Source organism: Apaloderma vittatum, unplaced genomic scaffold (genome assembly GCF_000703405.1).
Source record: "Apaloderma vittatum isolate BGI_N311 unplaced genomic scaffold, ASM70340v1 scaffold17807, whole genome shotgun sequence".
Classification (NCBI taxonomy): Eukaryota; Metazoa; Chordata; class Aves; order Trogoniformes; family Trogonidae; genus Apaloderma; species Apaloderma vittatum.
The window spans coordinates 9,471-28,705 of NW_009726916.1; the positions used below are offsets into that span (position 1 = coordinate 9,471).

General features: G+C 40.5%; 1 protein-coding gene across 1 annotated transcript in view; it reads left to right on the forward strand.

The window, feature by feature from the left end:
* The window catches only part of SPICE1 (spindle and centriole associated protein 1), a gene marked incomplete at its 5' end in the record, with an annotated part of 23,873 nt that extends 9,223 nt beyond the window's left edge, over nucleotides 1–14,650 (forward strand). Inside the window, 8 exons of the mRNA XM_009873481.1 lie at nucleotides 4,601–4,732; nucleotides 5,342–5,489; nucleotides 7,785–8,000; nucleotides 10,137–10,531; nucleotides 11,858–12,026; nucleotides 13,192–13,285; nucleotides 13,619–13,706; nucleotides 14,597–14,650. Coding sequence (XP_009871783.1) covers nucleotides 4,601–4,732; nucleotides 5,342–5,489; nucleotides 7,785–8,000; nucleotides 10,137–10,531; nucleotides 11,858–12,026; nucleotides 13,192–13,285; nucleotides 13,619–13,706; nucleotides 14,597–14,650 — 1,296 coding nt within the window. The remainder of the gene's footprint in view (nucleotides 1–4,600; nucleotides 4,733–5,341; nucleotides 5,490–7,784; nucleotides 8,001–10,136; nucleotides 10,532–11,857; nucleotides 12,027–13,191; nucleotides 13,286–13,618; nucleotides 13,707–14,596) is intronic.
* Nucleotides 14,651–19,235: the final 4,585 nt, after the last annotated feature.

The window sequence follows — 19,235 nt, forward strand, 5'->3', positions numbered from 1 at the left end:
TGCTTACTATAGCAGTAGACAGCTGGGGATCAATGGAATTCCATAAAGAATACCTGTAAGCCATGTAGAACTTCTATTTTAAAAAAACAAAAAATAGTGTATTTTATTTCATCTCTAATCCAGAGCTATTCAAGATCAGCAGTGGCTCACACATTGAGGAAGTTTGAACCAGATTATGGCAGTTCCTACACTCTTAAGAGTTGCAGCAGTATATGTTATCTAAATCCTAGTGGTCCCATTTCATAGCAAAAGTAATAGATTCCTAATGATTGTGGAACTGTCCTATTTTGATTACTTTTCAGAGTGTATAATAACTGGGGGAGGATGGTAGGAAAAATACTTCACTTCTAAATTTCAATTTTTTTTTTGATCTGGATGTATGACAACTTATTCCTTGTATTTAATCTGTATGGAAGAATTTACTTTAAGACCTGTCTTGGAAGCAAATAGTAAATAATCAGTTCAAGAGTGAAAAGCCACTACCATTAGAAGATGACCTTGGCAGAGGACATCTTGTTTTAAAAGAAGTTAATAATGCTTGTTCTCTGTTAAACTTTAATGCCAAACCAGGGTATTAAATTTAGCTCTTTTGCAGTTATGGGGAAGGGTCTTCTTGGACTTCCAATAGAATGTTTTTCATTTATTAGGAAAACATCCATTTAATAGCATCAGATTTGTGTTATAATTGCAGCTGTAACCCTGTATAGATTGTCTTTGTATTCCACAGAAATGAATTATTCCTGAGCCTCAGGCTTCCTCCAAAACTACTCCCAGATTTTTTGTCTTCTTTTGTTTCCTAGTTGTTACATCCATAGAAAAAAAAGTAACAACCTTTATACTATTCAGACAGAAGACCAAGGAGTCTGTGTTTAATGAGACTACTTATTTTGAAAGATGCATCCTGACTCTTGTATTTCCAATTTTTACGGAATACCTCTGTGATATCATTTGCACTTTAATAGATATGCCTTTCCGTCCATCCTTCTGACCTTCCATTGTGGCTTGTAGAAGTGTCTCCAACTTTCATAAATTTACTACCTAAATTCATAAGTAGAAATACAGAGAAGTCGCTCAAGCTACAAAGTGTAGTTAATTCGGTTTAAAGGTGCTCAAGATACGTGTATCCATAATCTTTAGTGACTTTTCTGCTTTCCATGAAGCTCTAATTACAATTAGAATTTGAGAATTTACTGGGAAGAAACACAGCTTGTCTGAGTATTTCCTGAAACCTGGTCTCTGTGATGCTAGGAATAAATGGAGTGCTCATGTGCACCATCTGTCTTGCCAGGAGAGTTAAGAAAGTTCCGGTGCCTGAATTATAGCTGGCAGCGTGTTTCAGGAAAATTACTTTCCAGCTGATATTTAAAAAGCCTCTGATTTCATGTAAACAACCAGTCTTCAAGAGGTTTTGAAGCTTCTAGAAAGATTTCCTTCCTCTTCTGGGGAGAAAAAAATATTTTCCAGCTTAATTACAAGCAAGCATGTTACTAATTTATTCTCAAAATTATGTATAAAAAGTAGGAACAGAAACTTGAATTACTGAGTCTCATGGAAGTTACATTAATAAGTGATTAAAAAATCAACTCCTACTAGAAGAATCTAGTGAATATAGAAGAGGCTAGAGAGAAAGGGAAAAAGAAACTTTAGCAATGTTTGTTAAGCTATTCAAAATTTTTAAGGGAAAGTGGATAAACCTGACTTACTTCCTAAATGAATTTCAGTGTCACCTGCCAAATGTTGGTATTAATGTTTTTCCTCATTCTCCAAAGAATGCTATTTCTTTGCTGTACTTACAGGGCAAAAAGTTAATGCGACATTAATCTGTGTTGTTATGGTCTCTGCTGCTGCATATTCTGATGCAGCGTTAAAACAGTTTATGTGATTAGAGGTGCACCTGGCAATGGACTGGCATGAGGATAATTCTTGCAGGCTATACCAGGCTCAAATCCTACTTCTAGGAATGGATATATATATATAGCTATTAACTCTGATGTTCTCCCCGTGCATAAATCTAAGACATGTAGCTGCTTGGAAGCTTTTCCTCCAGTACTTGGTTAGTGCTGTGTTACCTATTAGTAGATACGATAGTTCATCCAGATGATCTAAGGCATCAGTAAGATTCATCACTGTGGCCAGCGTTAAAGTTATTGTTTTGTGCTGTCTTTGGTTTCTAAAAAGATAGGATTTTACCCATTTTCTGTGTGAGCCTGCTTCAGTTGGATCAATACAGAGAAGCTGTTCTCTCTAGCTGGAGGAGAACCAGAAAATAGATGGCTTGTCTCTGATACACTTCAAGGAGGTATATCTGCCTGTCGTTGTGTCTAGTGACAGACAGTATCTGTGGTTTAATCTCAAAATTATTTATTCATTCACTTTATATGACTGCAGAGCTATTGTGTCTTAACACTTCTTCCTTGGTGGTCTTCTGGTCTTCGCTTCTGGTTGCGACACCACCAGAAAATAATCTATGGTATGATGGTATGTTATCGGCAGCTCACGATCTAATTTATGAAAGGCAGGTCCTACTTGACTAACGTGACCTGCTACAACAAAGTGATCCGCTTAGTGGATGAGGGAAAGGTTGTAGAAGTTGTCTGCTTAGGCTTCAGTGAAGCCTTGGACACCATTTCCCACAGCATTCCCCTGGAGAAACTGGCTGCTTACGACTCGGACAGGCGTACTCTTTGCTCCTCTTTGCTCGGTGAAAATCTGTCTGGATGGCTGGGCCTAAAGAGTGGTGGTGAATGGAGTGAAATCCTGTTGGCAGCTGGTCACAAGTGGTGTTCCCCAGGGCTTAGTATTGGGGCAGTTCTGTTTCATGTCTTAATCATCCAGATGAGGGGATCAAGTGCACCCTCGCTAAGTTTGCAGATGACAAGAAGCTGGGTGGGAGTGATCTGCTTGAGGGTAGGAAGGCTCTTCATGGGGATCTGGACAGGCTGGATCGATGGGCCAAGGCCAGTTATGTGAGGTTTAACAAGGCCAAGTGCCAGATAAGAACAACCCCATGCAACACTGCAGGCTTGGGTAAGAGTGACTGGAAGGCTGCCTGGAGGAAGAGGACCTGGGGATGTTGGGTGACAGTCAGCTGAACATGAGCCAGCAGTGTGCCCGGGTGGCCAAGAACGCCAAGGGCATCCTGGCTTGTATCAAAAATAATATGGCCAGCAGGACCAGGGCAGTGGTTATGCCCCTGTACTTGGCACTGGTGAGGCTGCACCTCAAATCTTGTGTTCAGTTTTGGGCCCCTCACTACAATAAAGACACTGAGTTACTGGAGCATGTCCAGAGAAAGGCAAAAAAGCTGGTGAAGGGTCTCAAGAAGAGCAGCTGAGGGAGCTAGGTGGTTTAGCCTGGAGAAAATGAGGTTGAGGGGAGACCTTGTTCTCTACAAATACTTGGAAGGAGGTTGTAGTGAGATTGGGCTTGGTTTCTTCTCCCAAGTAACAAATGACAGGACAAGAGGAGAAGTGGCCTCAGGTTGCACCACGGAAGGTTTAGATTGGGCATTAGGAAAAATGTCTTCGCTGAAAGGGTTGTTAAGCACTGGAACAGCCTGCACAGTGAAGTGGTTGAGTCACCATCCCTGGAGATATTATTAAAAGATGTGTAGATGCGGTGCTTAGGGACACGGCGGACCTGACATTGCTGGGTTAATGGTTGGACATGATGATCTTAAAGGTCTTTTCCAACCTAGACAATTCTGTGAGTCTTAATTTTGTCTGTGCAACAGAAAAGAGTACCCCAATTTCTTTTCAGGATCTCTGAGCTTTGGAGATGGGATCTATTTCTCTTATTCAAGGATTTCTTTGAGTAAATGCAGGCAACCATATGGGGAAGGGCTCCACCTGCTAATTATCTGATGTGTTTATGTGACTTCATAGCCTCTGCTTTTTTAGCTATAATGGTCTGAAAATGGCAGTTGTGTATTCCACTTACCCATTACAGGTGGAAGGGACTTCCGTGTCTTATACAGGAAGCCTGCCTACTGCAGTGGTCTATCTTAAAATGACAGACTGATGATATCTTTTGAAGGCAAGAGGGTGTACCGTAAGGTCTGCTTCATGCTCAAGTAGATTACTTTAAATAAACCTTTTTGTCTTCTTGTAAAAAAATGAGTTAAACTTTAGAACTTTTTCTCTCTCTGAGGGAAAACATAAGAAAGCATCTACTTTCCTTTATTTATTTGCCTTTGTTGATGAATTAAGGAAACTAAATAATGGGGAAAAGCAGCACAGGATACTGACCAGTGTCGGCACACCTGAAGTTATTTGATTACTGCATGAAGATTCAGTGACTTACAAAACAGTATCAATGTGGAGAGGCAATGCTTGTAGTTACAGCCTGTGAAGGTTGTAAAGGCAGAAGAATAAGGATGTACAGAATTGCCTACAGTGTTCTGAAGTAACAAAGAAGGAATGGTAAGCTCTCTGGACAGTTCTCATGCCTCGAAAACGGGATTTTGTCACAAAATTAACAAAGTCAGTTTAGCAAAAGGGGGAAGAGCTCCTGCAGTATGATGTGATATGAAGCTGTTCCACTTTCCAAATATGACTCCGTGTTGGTTATAGTAGGTTTTTATCTTTTTCTCCTACTTTAGAGTGAATTGCAGCTGCGTGAGAAAGAGCTGATGAGACAGCAGCATGAGGAGATGTTGAATGAGCACAGGGAACTGATTGATGCTCTAACTGCAGAAATACTTCTAGTGAGGGAAGAAAACACTACTATACAGGTACTGAGCTCCTATCCCCTTCAAAATGAGTTTTTAGAATACTGAGCTGTGTCGAAAAATGTGTGCTGAGATGCATTGTCGTATATTCAGGAGATTTTAACAATAAGCAGAAATAAAATTATAAAATTGAATGAGGAGTCTGATAATAGTGGGGGTGTGTGGGAGGAATATTTGGAAAGTCAGCATTTTATCTTGTGTGATTTTTAACTTCAAAGCCTGAGAAAATGCTGATTCAATTAAACTGAGCTTTGCTTTCTTAATCTAAAGGCTTAAGCATCTGCCTTCATGCTTCTGTACTATTAACACTGCTAGGGCAACAGAGTAGATTAGGTATAATAAAACTTTTTTTTTTTTCAGTAAAGTTTCATTGGAAAGGAAATGGGGTGATAAGTTAGGAAAAAGGAAACCCAAATAACTTCTTTGAGGCAGGAAAGAAAATAAATGAGAAAGATGGAGACACCAGTATTTAATACCTCACTGGAAACCTACAAATTCATGCAGTGGCTTTAAGAATGCAAATTTCTTTTTGGAGCTGCCTGTGGCATATCATCTAATTCCTGTTGCCAGAATACAGATTTCTGTATCTCTTGTTTTTTCTTCATCCTTTAGAAGAAGCTTCAGCAATACATGACAGTAACAGAGGAGCAGCTGATCTCTCTCACACAAGCATTTAAAGGTCTCCCTTTGGTAGAACCTAGAAGAGAACAAAGTCCAAACCATTTTGGAATTGCAAGCAAAGGTCCAGTGAATGGCCAAGGTGTGTGTGCATGTGTGTGTGAAGGATGAAATAGGAATTGTTGGCTGGTTATCCCTGTAGTGGAAAACTTGGTATTTCATAGAAGTCTTCATGAATGAATCTCATTTCAGGAAATTAATATGCTGTGAATTCTGCTGTGAGCACAAGCTGTTTGCTACGAATTATTTTTTAATAGTATAGTAGGTTGTATTCCATCTCCATTGCCATCCTTCTGTCTAGATCAGGACTTGAGGATTAACCTTTTAGCCAAGTCCTAGGCTTGAGCTTTAAATGATATATAGTATATTATGTTTTTTTAAAGGGAGAAGGGAGTAGCCTTTTCCCATTAAGATGACTTACAAATTCATATTTATTCTGAGGGTCCTAAACAAACTCAACCGAATCAGGATCCCACCTTTCTGTTGCTCAGGCAGCCTAATAATGTGAGATTAGTTCTACTATAAAGCACTGGAGGTCGCTGCAGACCAGAAGCAGCAGCAGCAGCTGCTGAGGCCTGTTCACTAGCCAGACAGAAGCTTTTCTTGGTGTTTGTGGCTTTCTCTGAGAGGTGAATGACCAGGTGAGTGATACATGACAAAGATGCAGGCTAAGTCAATAGCGTTTTTGGCCAGACTTAATAAATAATGATCCATCTTGTGTTTTTTACATTCTTTTACCATGAAGTTTTTCCCCAGTTTTCTTCACCGATAGGTCGCTTAAATACATAATTTTTGCTCTCAAGGTCAGTAACTCCTTGTGAATCCCAAGATTTCTTAGAGCTATTTGTATTCCTTGTTAGTTAAATGTTGGTTTTGTGGCCATTTTTGTGGTCAGAAACTTTATTGCTGACTGTTTTCTCTGGAGTTCTCAGGAAGAAGCCACATGCCAATTCCCTTTTTTTTGTGATTTACCCAGGCTTTGTTAGAAGCAAGCAAAAAGTCCTACCCAAAATATAAAATGCAAACAATCAGAAAGGTGTCTCTCAAAAAAAACCAACAACCCCAACCCACAAAAAACCCCACCAAAACAACAACAAAAAGACCCCACTTCCAAACCTTCCTGTTTAATAGTTCTGCAGGTTAGAATTTCCAAATCTTCTTTCTTTATTGGTCTCTTTTCACAGGAAAAAAGCATCTTCCTAAAGGGAAAGCTTCATAAAGTTACAAAAATATTTCTTCCTACTTCAGAAGGAGATCTGTTGTATCCTTCAAGCACCTGACTGGGTGTGAGAGATAGCTAGGTCTAGTAAGAAACCATGTGTAAGTGGACATAGGACTTCTCTGGAGAGAAGAGTGGCTGAGCAAGGAGTAGCGGGGATATCATAGTGACAAATAGTGTGAGGAGGATACCTTGGAAATGCAGTTTTGTACAGTGAAGCAGAGCAGGAAGGTCTTTTTCATTTCTTGACAGGGTCGTTGAATGGTGGGTGGCAGATTTTTAAATTCAGGCTTAGAATCTCAGTAACGTGAACCACAAGCAGTATTTTATGTGAACAGCCTCTTCTGGGTCTTTGCATTTGCAGGCTGCTTTTTGTCACTGACATTTTGGGATCGGGTATGTTCTGCTTAATTTTCCACTAACTTCTCTTCTGGGAACAAATGCTCTGAACAAAATTGCGAGGAGAAGATTCAAAGAAAGCACTGATGGAACAGTAGATGTAAGCACAGTAAAATTACTGTGGTCACACAGCTACTTTCAACTTTGATTTCATGTTATTTTGTTTCTCCCTGGTGTGTTCAAAATAGATGGCAACGTAGGCACAAGCTAGCTGTAGATAAATACAGAATAATTTTTTTTTTTAACTGCAGAGGCGTCTGATTTGATTTAGGTCATAAAAAGATCATCAGAGAGCTCAAAAAAGGCTCTGAATTGTTTTCACTCCACTATTGTTGCCATCGAATTCATGGTATAAGTTCATTAGGACACATGTGTAGGTCTGCTTTTCGCAAGAGAATATTAGCAAATGCAGCTCACTGAAATACCTGTTCCTCACAAGTCATGTCTGTAGGTCTTGTAAATGGGCTACAAACAGGTCTCTTGCTAATATCCTGAAATTGTGAGGCTATGTCCAATACTTCGTCTTGCTCTTAACACCAGTGAAAATTTGTGCTATGCTTCAGTGAAAGAGTTCTGTACCTGGGGATCAGAAGGAGGTTAGCAGTGTGTGGGAACGTACTGTAATCTGTCTTTTCAGATACCTGAACATAGGAGCTGTTATTGAGAATTTTCTCAGTTGTACTAAAACTATTTTTTTGTTGTTGTTTTTTCCCTCTCCTTTTTTAAAATACACTCCCTCTGCATTGTCTCTTTCTTTAGAAAAACCTGATTCGAGCTACTTTGAGCCTAGGGCTGATGCAGGCAGCAGCAAAGGCAATCTGCAAGTCCCACAGGAAGAACTTCAGTTCAAGTTTCTCCAGAGATCAGGTGCTGTGGGAGCTGGTGGAAGCTTGCCATCTCACATCTTCCAGCCAGCTGTGCTGTTGTCACCCCCCCGGCAGAAGAGCAGTCAAGAGCTGTCTCCTCTCCAGAAGGGTGAGATCTCTGTGGCTCTAGTAGACTTGAGACCAGTGTGTTACTGTTTCAGTCTCACATTGTTACCTTTGGAGGTGCATTTTGTATGAAACATTTTTAATCTGTATGCTTAGAAACAGTGGCTCTAAAGCTGGAATATCCTACTTCTGCACTCAGATATGCATTTCTTTACTTTCTGTGTTTTTTGCTAGATTTTCTTTAGACTTTCTGTCGCCTTCAGTTTTCTGTCTATTGTCTGCACTCCTGTCAACAGCAATCCTGACTGGCATTTTTATTTTATACTGGTTTATATTTTCACTGCTCTATGATCTGCTGTAGCTCTTTGTCTGTGACGTACAGCACATCATGTCAGATTTCCGTCCGCTGATGGTGTAATCCTGCTTCCGTCACCTTGAATGGTGGAACTGCTGAAGACTGGAAATCCAACGCCCCTGCAGCCTGTGCTGCAGATAAACCAGGATGTCTGTAGGCTGCATACTCTTGCTTTGAGACAATCTTCCCAGCAGAAGTTTTTCCTAAAAGCTTTGGGAGCATGTTTCCATTGGGCTTCATTTAACACACAGGAAACAGCAGAAGTAGTTTTGGGTGAAATTATGTGGTGCTGGATAACCAGATTGACTCAGGTCTTGTGTCAGTATCCATAAGTTTCAGGAGTGTTTTGGGTTGATAGCTCAGTTCTGGTTGTTTGGAGGAAGAAAGTTCATCAGGGCTGATTAGGGGAAGTATTTCTCATTTAAACTTACTGAAGTGAGCGGAAGGGAGGACCCTTCATGTATCCATGGACACTGGATACAAAACACATGCTGAGAAAGATCTAGGAATACTTGATATTTAAATTAGTGATTCTCAAAATGAGCCAGTTCTTCCTGCAGCTGCCATTGTAACCACATACACTTACTGAACGTGCTGGGCCCCTGTAACCCTCTGTTGTTGAGAGGTGGATAATGACAATCTATAACTAGCTATATGGTTGCTGACAGAAAGTAAGGCACAGTAGTGGGGGTCTGTACCTTCCCTCCTCCTTTTCCCTCTCCCTTTCAGCTGCATTGCTTTGTAAATATTTTCCAAGTTAGAAAACTAACCCCAAAGTCCTTTTGATTTAAGGAGTTAACAGATCAATTAAAAGTTTACATTGAGTTCAGGCTTTTGGTGGTCCTGTGCTGCAAGGAGGTGCGTGATAAATCAGGAGGAAGTGAACTAAAGGTAGCTTTCTGCAAAGAACAGTGTTTGGATGCAGTCCTGTTGAGAACTATTGGATGTTGTCTGTCGTTTGAAACAAGAATATAAAAGTATGTTCCTAGAATTCAGTATAGTTAAACTGTGTGGCAAGTATGTTGTTTCTCTTTTAAGACCGTTAAGGATGCTAAATGGCTTAACAAATATTAAACTCCTTGAATGATTCTTTATGAAAAATGATTCATAAAACAGATTTATGTATAAATTTTTAAATATCATAGTCTGCTCAAGAGGCAAAAGCTAAGGCTTGAGAAGAAATAGGCTATTTGGTATCTAAAGCATGGAAAATCTGGTTTTGATCACAAGGTCAAACTTGGACTTAACATGTAGCAGCTGACAGTGCTGTAACATATTTGGTTGTGTGTGTGATTTGTTATCTGTTTGCTACTGATGACCACAAAAAGTATCTAATTACTTCTGTTGGCCAGGGTGCTTCCATTTTCTTACAGGCTAAGTAAATAGCCAATTTGTTGTTATTCTGGAAGTCTTGTATTATTTTGATTTATTGTTGTAACAGTTTTGTTACCAACCCAGTATAAATATCAGAGCTGAAACACAGGGTGTGTTAGGCAAGGTCACTGAATTTTGGGAAATGGAGGACTAACTAAGTAGTGTTTGTTCTATCAGCTAAGACATTCAGAACAATTTATTTTCTTCTCTCTGACTTCTCTCTCAATCTCTAATGAAATTGTTTAATGGAAGGCACTTTGTAGTAGGAGATACTGAACCTGTCGAGTTACTGCAGTGGGATCTTGCTTAGAGTGGTTTTGATCAGTAACACGACGTTGCAATTCCAGTTCCTGTTTGATTGTTACTAGCTTGATGCAATAAAGTCACTGTTACTTTCCTTGATGAGGATCATGTGTCTGTTTTCTTACTGTTTTTTTTTCTTGTTTGTAGTTTTTACAGCTGTTTCTCAGTCTCCTGAAAACACCGAAAGAGAACCGTGCAAGGAAAGGAGCTCACCTTCCTCACTGAGAACACAGAACACAACTGAAGAAAACTGTCCCATCTCTCAAAGTCAACCAGTTACTCCTGCAGATAAAGGCTTGGAGAGTTCCCACGAGCAAATCAATCTGTCCTGCCCAGGTGACACTAGAAAGAACAACACAGCTGAAGAGTTATTTCAAAATGGTGACCTGCTGGCACAGATAGCAGAGCTCACACGGCAGAACTCTCTAGTTAAAGCTCAGCTGAACAGATTGAGAGGCTTCTCTGAAGACACAAGTGACTGCCTACATCAGCCAGACCCAATACAAAGTGCAAATCCAAGTCCAGACTCTTTGCAGCGACAGGTGAGAATTTAACAGAAAATGAAGGCTGGATTCCTCTTTCTGCTGATCAGGTTTCCCATAGCTTACTGATATTTTAATACTGTTTCTTCTCTGTTGTTTTAAGGAAAAGAGCAGAAGAACAAATATTCTTTTTGTTCATTTACTTGGAGACTTGTAATTTTTTTCATTCTCTAAGGACCTCAACAGTAGTTTCTCATCTTAGGCTTATGTTGTATACGAGTGCTGAAGTGTGCAGCACTTTACAAGTTTAGGACAAGGTTATGCTGCAAAAAGTGGTGTGATTGCAAACATAATCAGGTGTACCTCTTGTAGCTTGGATAGGTGCTGCATCAACCCAGAGGTTATTAGGAAGCTTGTAAAATACATATTTAAATCCATGCCTTACATCCAATTGGACTAGATGATCTTAGAGGTCTTTTCCAACCTCTCTTCCATTACTGTGACCCAGAAGCCCATTAAAGTTAGTGCAGGTAGATCTCTTGGTTATAGTGTACATACTACTTGGGTCTGTCTTGTCAGTCCTGCTGTGGGGTGAAAATCCCAAAATCTTTGATGAAGAGAGAATATGAAGGCTTCAGTTCACCTAGAAAACTTCAAATCTGCAGCTATTCGGTGTCACCCCAGTGAGTGGAGTTAACATCACAGAAATGCCTAATCATTGCCCTTGCTGCTATCTTTACTTTTGTTCAGCACAGTGGCTGAGTTACCGTTCAATTAAGGATCCTGAAGATTTTAAGTTTCCTCATGTAAATATAGGCTGAGAGTGTTGCTGCTTTCCGCGTTTTATTATATTGTGTAATATTTAGTCATTTAGTTGTATAAAATAATGCCAACTTTTTAAAATGTTGTTTTGTGGAAGCAATTACTGGAGCAGGAAGGGAGAGGATCAAAGTGGGTGAAAACCTGCTTTAAAGATGAGTTCCAGAATTCTTCTGCTAAAGATCTGCTTTTGCTTCCGCACACCCTCCTGATTAACTGTTTTCTTAATTAGGGTTAACTGCTGGATGGTTTTTGCTTTGGTTGATTTTTGGTTTTTGGTTTTTGGTTGTTTTTTTTCTTAAATGATACACACAATAACTGGTTTGGGTTTTCTTCTATTTGTAGGAAGACCACTTTAAATGTTGTTCTGTATAGTCAATTAAGGGCCTAGACACAGGACAGTGTAAGGGACAAAATCAGATTTTTCGCAGGAGGTGCTATGTAATTACATTTACTTTCAGTTTGAAAATAAAATGCATAGAAGTGCTTGAAATATATTGTATGCTCTCCTTGAAGGTGCAAATGTTAAGTTTTTAATTGGAAGTAATTATCCAATTATTCGAGTAGACTCGTCTGGTGGTATCGAAGAGCTTGGAGGAAAGAATAGCAGAGCTGAATCATCAGAGTACAGAAGCACGTGATAAACTCTTGCAGCTAATAGACCAACAGAAATTAGCTGCTGCCAGTACGGTCCCTCCGATATCTCCTGTTCTGCCCCCATCCCTAAATTATACTGGTAAGTGCCCAGGTTCAGGAGAGACAAAAACTAGTAAGATGATGGCGTTTTTTCCCCTTTTGAAAGTTCTCTGATTGGGTCAGTGGTTGTGGTCGGCAGTAACGCTTGCTGTTAATGACTGTGTGGTACGAACACTCCTTACTTTGGAGAACTAAAAATACATAAGCTAAACTTCTCCTGAACTTAGTTTCTTAGTAATTAGTCTGCTGTAAATACCACGCTTCGTGGTAAATGTTCTTTGCTATGTCCTTGTCTGATGGGCAGAACTAGGCTTTTTAGTCAGTCCTCTCAGCTGGAGAATCTTTTATAAAACAGTTAAGTATTTACATCACGCTTCTAAAAATGATGGCAGAGTGGTTGTACAATTCTCAACCGCATTTTCGTTCTTGGTCTTTTCGCTGCTCCTTCCATCAGACTACATTGCTGAGTTACTGCTAGCATTAATAGAAGGAAATAACTGAAGCTTCCAGTTATCTGAAGAGGTAAATCAGCAAAAAGAATATTCTTGTCGATTCAAGATTTGTAGATTAGCTTCCATGTGTTGGAACTATAAACAAAAATACTCTCCAGCAGGTGAATGGCTGTGTTAGCTTTTCATGAAGTCATTGTAATTACAGGCAGAACTGCAGGTGAGCATGTACACATATTCTGTCTAGGACACCAACTCTTTCCACATTCCTAAACCACAGCGGGTGTGTAAAGGGAAGGACTTGAGGGGGAAAGGAAGGAGAGAGAGGAGAGACCACAGGTGTGTGCATATGCATGCAGGTGTATATGCAGTGACTCCTACTGCAATCGTAACACTTTTAACAGTTCTACAGCTGTTGTAATATAAATTTAGCACAATAAGTAAAATCTTAACAAAGTAAAGAATTGGGAGGTCTTTAAGCTTCTGATTGCCAAACAACAGAACATTTATCTGTGGAAGAATCATTCTATACCCGTGCACGTTGTCCACAGTTGCTTTGAGTATCTGCTTTCATTATCTATCATTTTCAGAAAATGGATATGGGTTTGATGTTTAGCCTCATGTTTTATGCCTGATCTGTATATTCTGTGCAATTGTAAAGAGTTGTGATGCCCCCTCAAAAAATGGGAAAATGAAGCGAGTGGTGTGGAATGTTGCTGTGTTCTCATCAGACTCAAGCTATCATTTATTGTCTAGAAAATGCAAGGAGGACAATTGAAGTGTCTATTCCCACAGCAGTTGCTTCGAAAGAAGACAGTGTTTCCCCAGCCAGTATGAGCAGTATAATAAGGTAAAAGTTAACCCTTTACTATTTCATTTTTGTAGTGTCTTGGTTACCCACACAACAGAACTTAAACACTGTGGAAAAATCGCCGTGTCTTTCTTTGCCTTCATGGACTTTCCCCAACTTCATTGTACTCAACTCTGTTTAAATGGGACAAAGATCCAGTAGCTGTTTCACAGCTTCCATTTTTTTATATTTAATTACCTGCAACGTGACATAAAATGGATGACATGGGTTGTTGAAGACTGTTGATGAGGGGTCCTGGCTTGGGATCTGAGATGTGATTCTAGTAGGCACTTCCATTTTTCACTTTTTCAGTCTCTTTTTAAATGTCTGCAGGTCTTTAGGAGACTCTAGCAAACCATGTTCACCTCTAAGTGCCACATCAGAAAGTGTGAAATTGACTCCTGTCAGCCAAAGACCAAAGGTAAGACTGAAAAATCTTTAGTCAGAACGCGTGATTCCAGTGTCATGTAAGGAAAAAGCAAGACAAACAAAGGAGGGGGGAGAGCTCTTTCCCACCTTAAATCTACAGACGCTAATAGTAATTGATTCGTGGCAGTTTGGATTTTGGACAGTTGGGAAGGGCAGACCTGAGTACTAGTGACATTTGCTGTTTGGTGCCATAGAGCTGCTATTTTCAAGTGAATAATCCTGTAGCTGCATTTTCTGCTGTGGCATCTGCATGCGTTAGAGCTGTGAACCTCTGGCAGCCTTTCCTTGGTAGTTCCAGAGAATTTCAAGTCATTGTTATGATGTACTTGTAGAGCTACCTGTAAGAGGCAAGTGAGCTCTTAGCTAGCCATTGCACAAGTCAGTTGCTCAAGAATAAATAAATCCAAATGCAAAGAAGAATCCTCAGCCTAGGTTTCTGATTCCTGTTGTGCAAAGAGAAGAATAGACTACAGGAAGATGCTTTCATGAGGAGTGCCAGGCAGTGGTATGGTCTGGTAAACCAGGTATAGATCTGTTCATATGCTTGAAAGCAACCGTGATGAGATTAATTATCTTTCCTGATGTCCTAAATAACCTAAATTAGGAGTGATAAACAGAAGCAAAGTTAAGGTCCAAGAGTCTCTATCCTGAGAGCAGAGTGTACATCCCCAGAGGGGAAATTTGGAATACTTAAGGTAGATGTGGCTTAAACTAGTTGTCTATAGTAAGTGATATATGACTCCCTTGATGGTGCCAACAGCAGACAATTGCTGTGTATCAGTGAACTGATACATTGCAGCCCTGCCCAAGCCAGCACTAACTAGTAAGTCTGAGGGAAGATTGATGTATGAATTTCAGCTATTTGGTTTTTTTCTCTTGTAGGTGGAAAAGCAAAAAGAAGAAGGCTGGTTTGCATTGTCAATGCACGTTACATAAAGGAAGGGACACTCAAGTCCTCTATTTTTTTTATTTTTCTTTTTTTATAAATCACAGTTAGGTTGCAGTAGTTCAGATGCATAGTTTAACTCTGAAGTGCTTTCATGTCAGTATAAAAAGGTTCGTATTTGTGCTGTACAGAGCGCTACAGGAAGTCCTGGGAATGAGTTTCTGAACTGGACATGCTGCTGTGACATTATTAGGCCTTTTCACCAAATAAATCTTTCACAAGATTGTAAACTCAGACTGTTGTAGCCATACCGATGAGCATCTGATACTGGTTTAGATATGCTGAAGACAGGAAGTTTTAGAAATTGCCTGTGAAACTTTCTGGAACGTGTATTCACATGAGATACAGGAATGAAAAAATAAAGAAAAACTGAGATCAGGGAATGTTCAAAAGCAGCTTGGAGATTAGGAAGCCGGTCTGTTCCTGCTGGATAAGAATTCGCATCAGAAATAATTTGTTCCTTCTGTGGTTTACAGTTGTTCCCAGAAGTTGTTTTCTGTGCAGTTAACGTATCAGGTTACATCTGGTTTTGAGGATTGCTTTTTAAACATCTCGTTTAATATTTTTATAGTAAATATAAAGTGGCTATTTGAAGTTGAAATCAGAATCTTTATTTGCTGTGTAGTAAAGTATGCTCTCTTGATACAACAGAAAACTGTGATACAAGTGTGTTATGTGTATACTACTATAATGACCATGTCTTTACGTTATTTTTATTGGACTTTTTAAAGTAGCCATCATTTTATTATTAACATTTAACAATAAAATTTACAACTGAGGAAATGCTTATGTATCTGTTCCTTATGTTGTAGTAAATCTAGGTAAAAATCTTTGTAATGGAGATTAAAGAAAAATGCAAGTCTGGGGAAAAAAATATCTGCAAGTCTTCAAGCCAGATTTTGACTAAAGTTGTTTTAGTATTTTTCTTTTTTTAACTCTTAAATTTGCCCCTAAATGTATTGATGTGGTGGGGCATTAGAAGAGGCCAGGCCATATCCTTTCAGTCAGTTCAGTTTTATGAGAAGGAAGAAATTTTTTTTTGTTTTTTTTTTTTTTTTCTCCTGAAGGGGAGTTTCTTTTAAAAAATCTTAAAAAGAAGAGCTGTTCAAATACTCATTGACACTTCTGCAATTTATTTTTCCAGTGTTAACGCTGAAGAAGGTTTATAGTCCTGTATTTTGTGAAATAACAGTTAAAATTGCTTTGAAGAAGTTCCCCGACTCATGCAGGGGCAAGAATGCCAGGGCTGGGACGGGCTACATAGCCATAGTGCCCACACATTAATGATGTTGCTCCTGGCTTCCTCCAAGCTAACAGTTGCTTCAAATGTTCCATGACATCTGAGATTCCCTTTTGGAACATGAGATTGGAATTAACCTTTTGAGTTATCATCTGGTTTCCTTAATTTGGAAACTGCTCTTATCAAGTAATTGCTTGTTTGTAAGTTGAGTCATCTAGTTGTATTCTAGTCTAAAAAACACTCTGTGAGGTGAGAAATACTGCTGGCATTCCTTTGCATTGTTAGTGAAATCTGAATCTCCTTGAGATCGGTAGAACTCAGGTCCAGGAGGCTGACAAGTCTGGCTTCAGAGTCGGGACTAGTGACTCCATCGAACTGTTGCCCCATAAAGCAGTGTCTGTAGCACAGAGCACCCAGCTCGTGGCCACCTGAAGCGCCAGGACTGTGCAGAGCTCCAGCCTGGCTCCCAAAATCCATGTGGCTGCAGGAGCAGAGCAGTACATTCAAACCAGTAACTCCCTTCTCTCAGCACAGCCAACTGGCCTAGGTGCCCCTTGCACTAATGTGCCTGGTCTGGTGCCAGAGCTCGCTTTCGGCAACGTCTGAGTGCTCTGTGCTCCTCTTGGAGGGCAGGAACGTTCCCGAGTGCCTCTAGACACCCTCCTAGCAGCTCCTCCACAGCCTTTGACTGAGGGTTTGCAGCCTTCTACAGCTCAGACTGGGCTTACCCGGTGCTTCATCGCTTAAAGGGAGCTGCGGTTGGGGTGTCCTGGAAGTGTGTTTGCTGCAACTCCTTAGGCTAGTGTAAAACTGAAGGCAGTTGCTGAGAAACTGTGTTACTGCTCGAGGTCTGGGGTTTTTTTGCGTGTTCTAGACCAAGCAACAAAGCGCAGCTGTCCCTAGTGGTGGCACGTCTGACGCTTCATATCAGATGGAGAAAGTTTTAGGATTTCATTTGACCTTTATTCTTCAATTGTATTAGATCGCAGAAAGGCTGCTATCATCTAGTCCCTAGTGCTTTATGAGTGCGGTGTGTTTTATTGCCAATGACTTTCTGGTGCTTCCTTTATTTCCGGGCCTTTCACGTTCTTCCTTTTTGTTTTAAATGGCAGCAGAAGGATATTGGGCCACAGACCGGGGTAAGCACAGAAGTAAAGAGAAGAGCTTGCAGCCTTTGTTTTCTCTTCTCCTCTTTCATCAGGTGTACCACATGAGAATTGGTTTCCTTTTGAAAATATTTCCCTTGGACAGCATGGGAAAGTTTCCTATATGTATTTTGATTACAAAATTCTAAACTAAAAACTTCATTGCAGCTAGTAGTTTCATTTTATTTTTGGAAATGAGAAAACTCTAGGGGCTTCTCTGGAGTTTTTGATGGTTTCTGCTTTCATAGCCGTTAATTCATGCAGTTACATGAAGGAAATGGCACAATGTGTTGCCTTGTCTGGGTCTTATTTTGGTTTTGAAATACTAAAAGTTGATAAATAGCAGAGGGTAAGGAGCAGAGACATGAAGTCCAGAAACAGATCTTGCTTTCTGCCTTTAAGCACTTGTTCCAGTTTCTAGAGATAAAGTGGAAATTATGTAGGTCTGATGCTTTTTTTGTTTTACATTGGGCTTTAGGACATGTGGAGTCCATAATGTCTTTTTAAATGGAAAAATCTCAAATGAGAGCATTTCTGCTTCTGCTGAGCAGAGCTTCACGTGGCTTGAAGCTGGCAAATCTCCGCTATTCTGTGCTTGACACCTGGCTCAATTCCCTAAGGTGGTATATCGTGTAACACAGGCACTGCGATTTGCTGTGATTAGTCTAATTCTTTGGGAAAAGGCACGGGAATAATTTTTCACATCTTAAAGACATCTCTGCATGATGCATGTTTAGCTTTTTACATAGTGTTTGTTTAATCTAAAGAACCTGAGATGTCCATGAAAGCATTCGTAACCAATTTTTATCTGGTGCAACTGAGGCACAGAGCAAACTGGGGAAAATTCCGTGTTTCGTAGAATCATAGAACAATTCAGGTTGGAAAAGACCCTTGGGATCATTGAGTCCAAACATTGACTCTACACTACAAGTTCACCCCTAAACCATACCACCCAACACCTGATCTAAACGACACTTGAACACATCCAGGGATGAAGACTCAACCACCTCCCTAGGCAGTCTGTTCCAGTGTCTGACCACAGCCAGCTTAGCCATAAGGATGTTGTGAGGGACAGTGTCAAAGGCCTTACTGAAGTCCAGGTACATCACAGCCTTTCCCTTATCCAGTAAGCAGGTCACCCTGTTATAGAATGAGATTAGATTGGTCAAGCAGGATCTGCCCCTCATGAATCCATGCTGACTGGGCCCGATCTCCCTGTTGGCTTTTTTTGTTGGTTTCTAGTCCCAGTACAACACTGCCTCACTTGTGGGCTGGTCATGGACATACAGTGCCCAAGGTCTGTGAAAGATGTGCCCCCGAGTTGACACAAGACTGAGGAGTCCCGAGTTGCCTCTGCTCTTGAGAAGCACGAGTTTTGATAAAGTCCTCCCGACATATATGTTTCTTCTGGTTAGGTGAGCACACCCCATCCTGAGAGCTGCCTTGTATGTGGTCCTGTCCCAGGGCAGGATTCACCAGCCTGTTCTTTTGTGTTCCCTTCTCTGGCCCTTGAATGCAGGGGTAAGGGGAGCTTTGCATAACATGGAAGAGGAAACACAAGTCTCTGAAGAGAACCTTTTTTCCCGTGCTAATAATGGACAGCTAGAAGAATTAATGTCTATGTTCCTTGTCTTTCAGCTTTTAGACATCCAAGTAAGCGTGTTGCATCAAGAGCATTTCTCCTGAGCACAGAGAACACAGGTGTTTCTCACTCTTAACTTCAAACCCACCAGTTCTCTGGATGAGGAATAAGAAGGTGTGGGGCAGGCAGGAAAAGGCAGAGGCCAGAACAAGTGCCTGGCTCCAGATTACGGTCAAGCCACTTTTAACTCAGTAGCCTCTGTTTGCTGCAGGGGATTGGACTTTCAGCTGTGGGTAGGGTGGAGCTGAACTGAAGAGCTGCCAGGGCTTCTCCCCTGCCCCAGGCTGCACAGTGCAGTTACTTCACCATTAATAACACTTAGTCACCATCTCTGTTCTGGCCCCAGCTTCTTGAGAACTGCTACATGCAATTGAGATAGCACCAGAGAGGAAAAGGGCCAGTGCCTCTTTTCAGCTCAGACAGCTTGCGAGGCATAGTTTCAGCATAAGCTTAAAAAAAGTAAAAATGACTCTTGTCTCTGAGAGTGCTTGCTGTGCCGTCTGTGTACAAGGGTACACAGCACCTGGGTGAGTTTCTAAGGCAGGAAT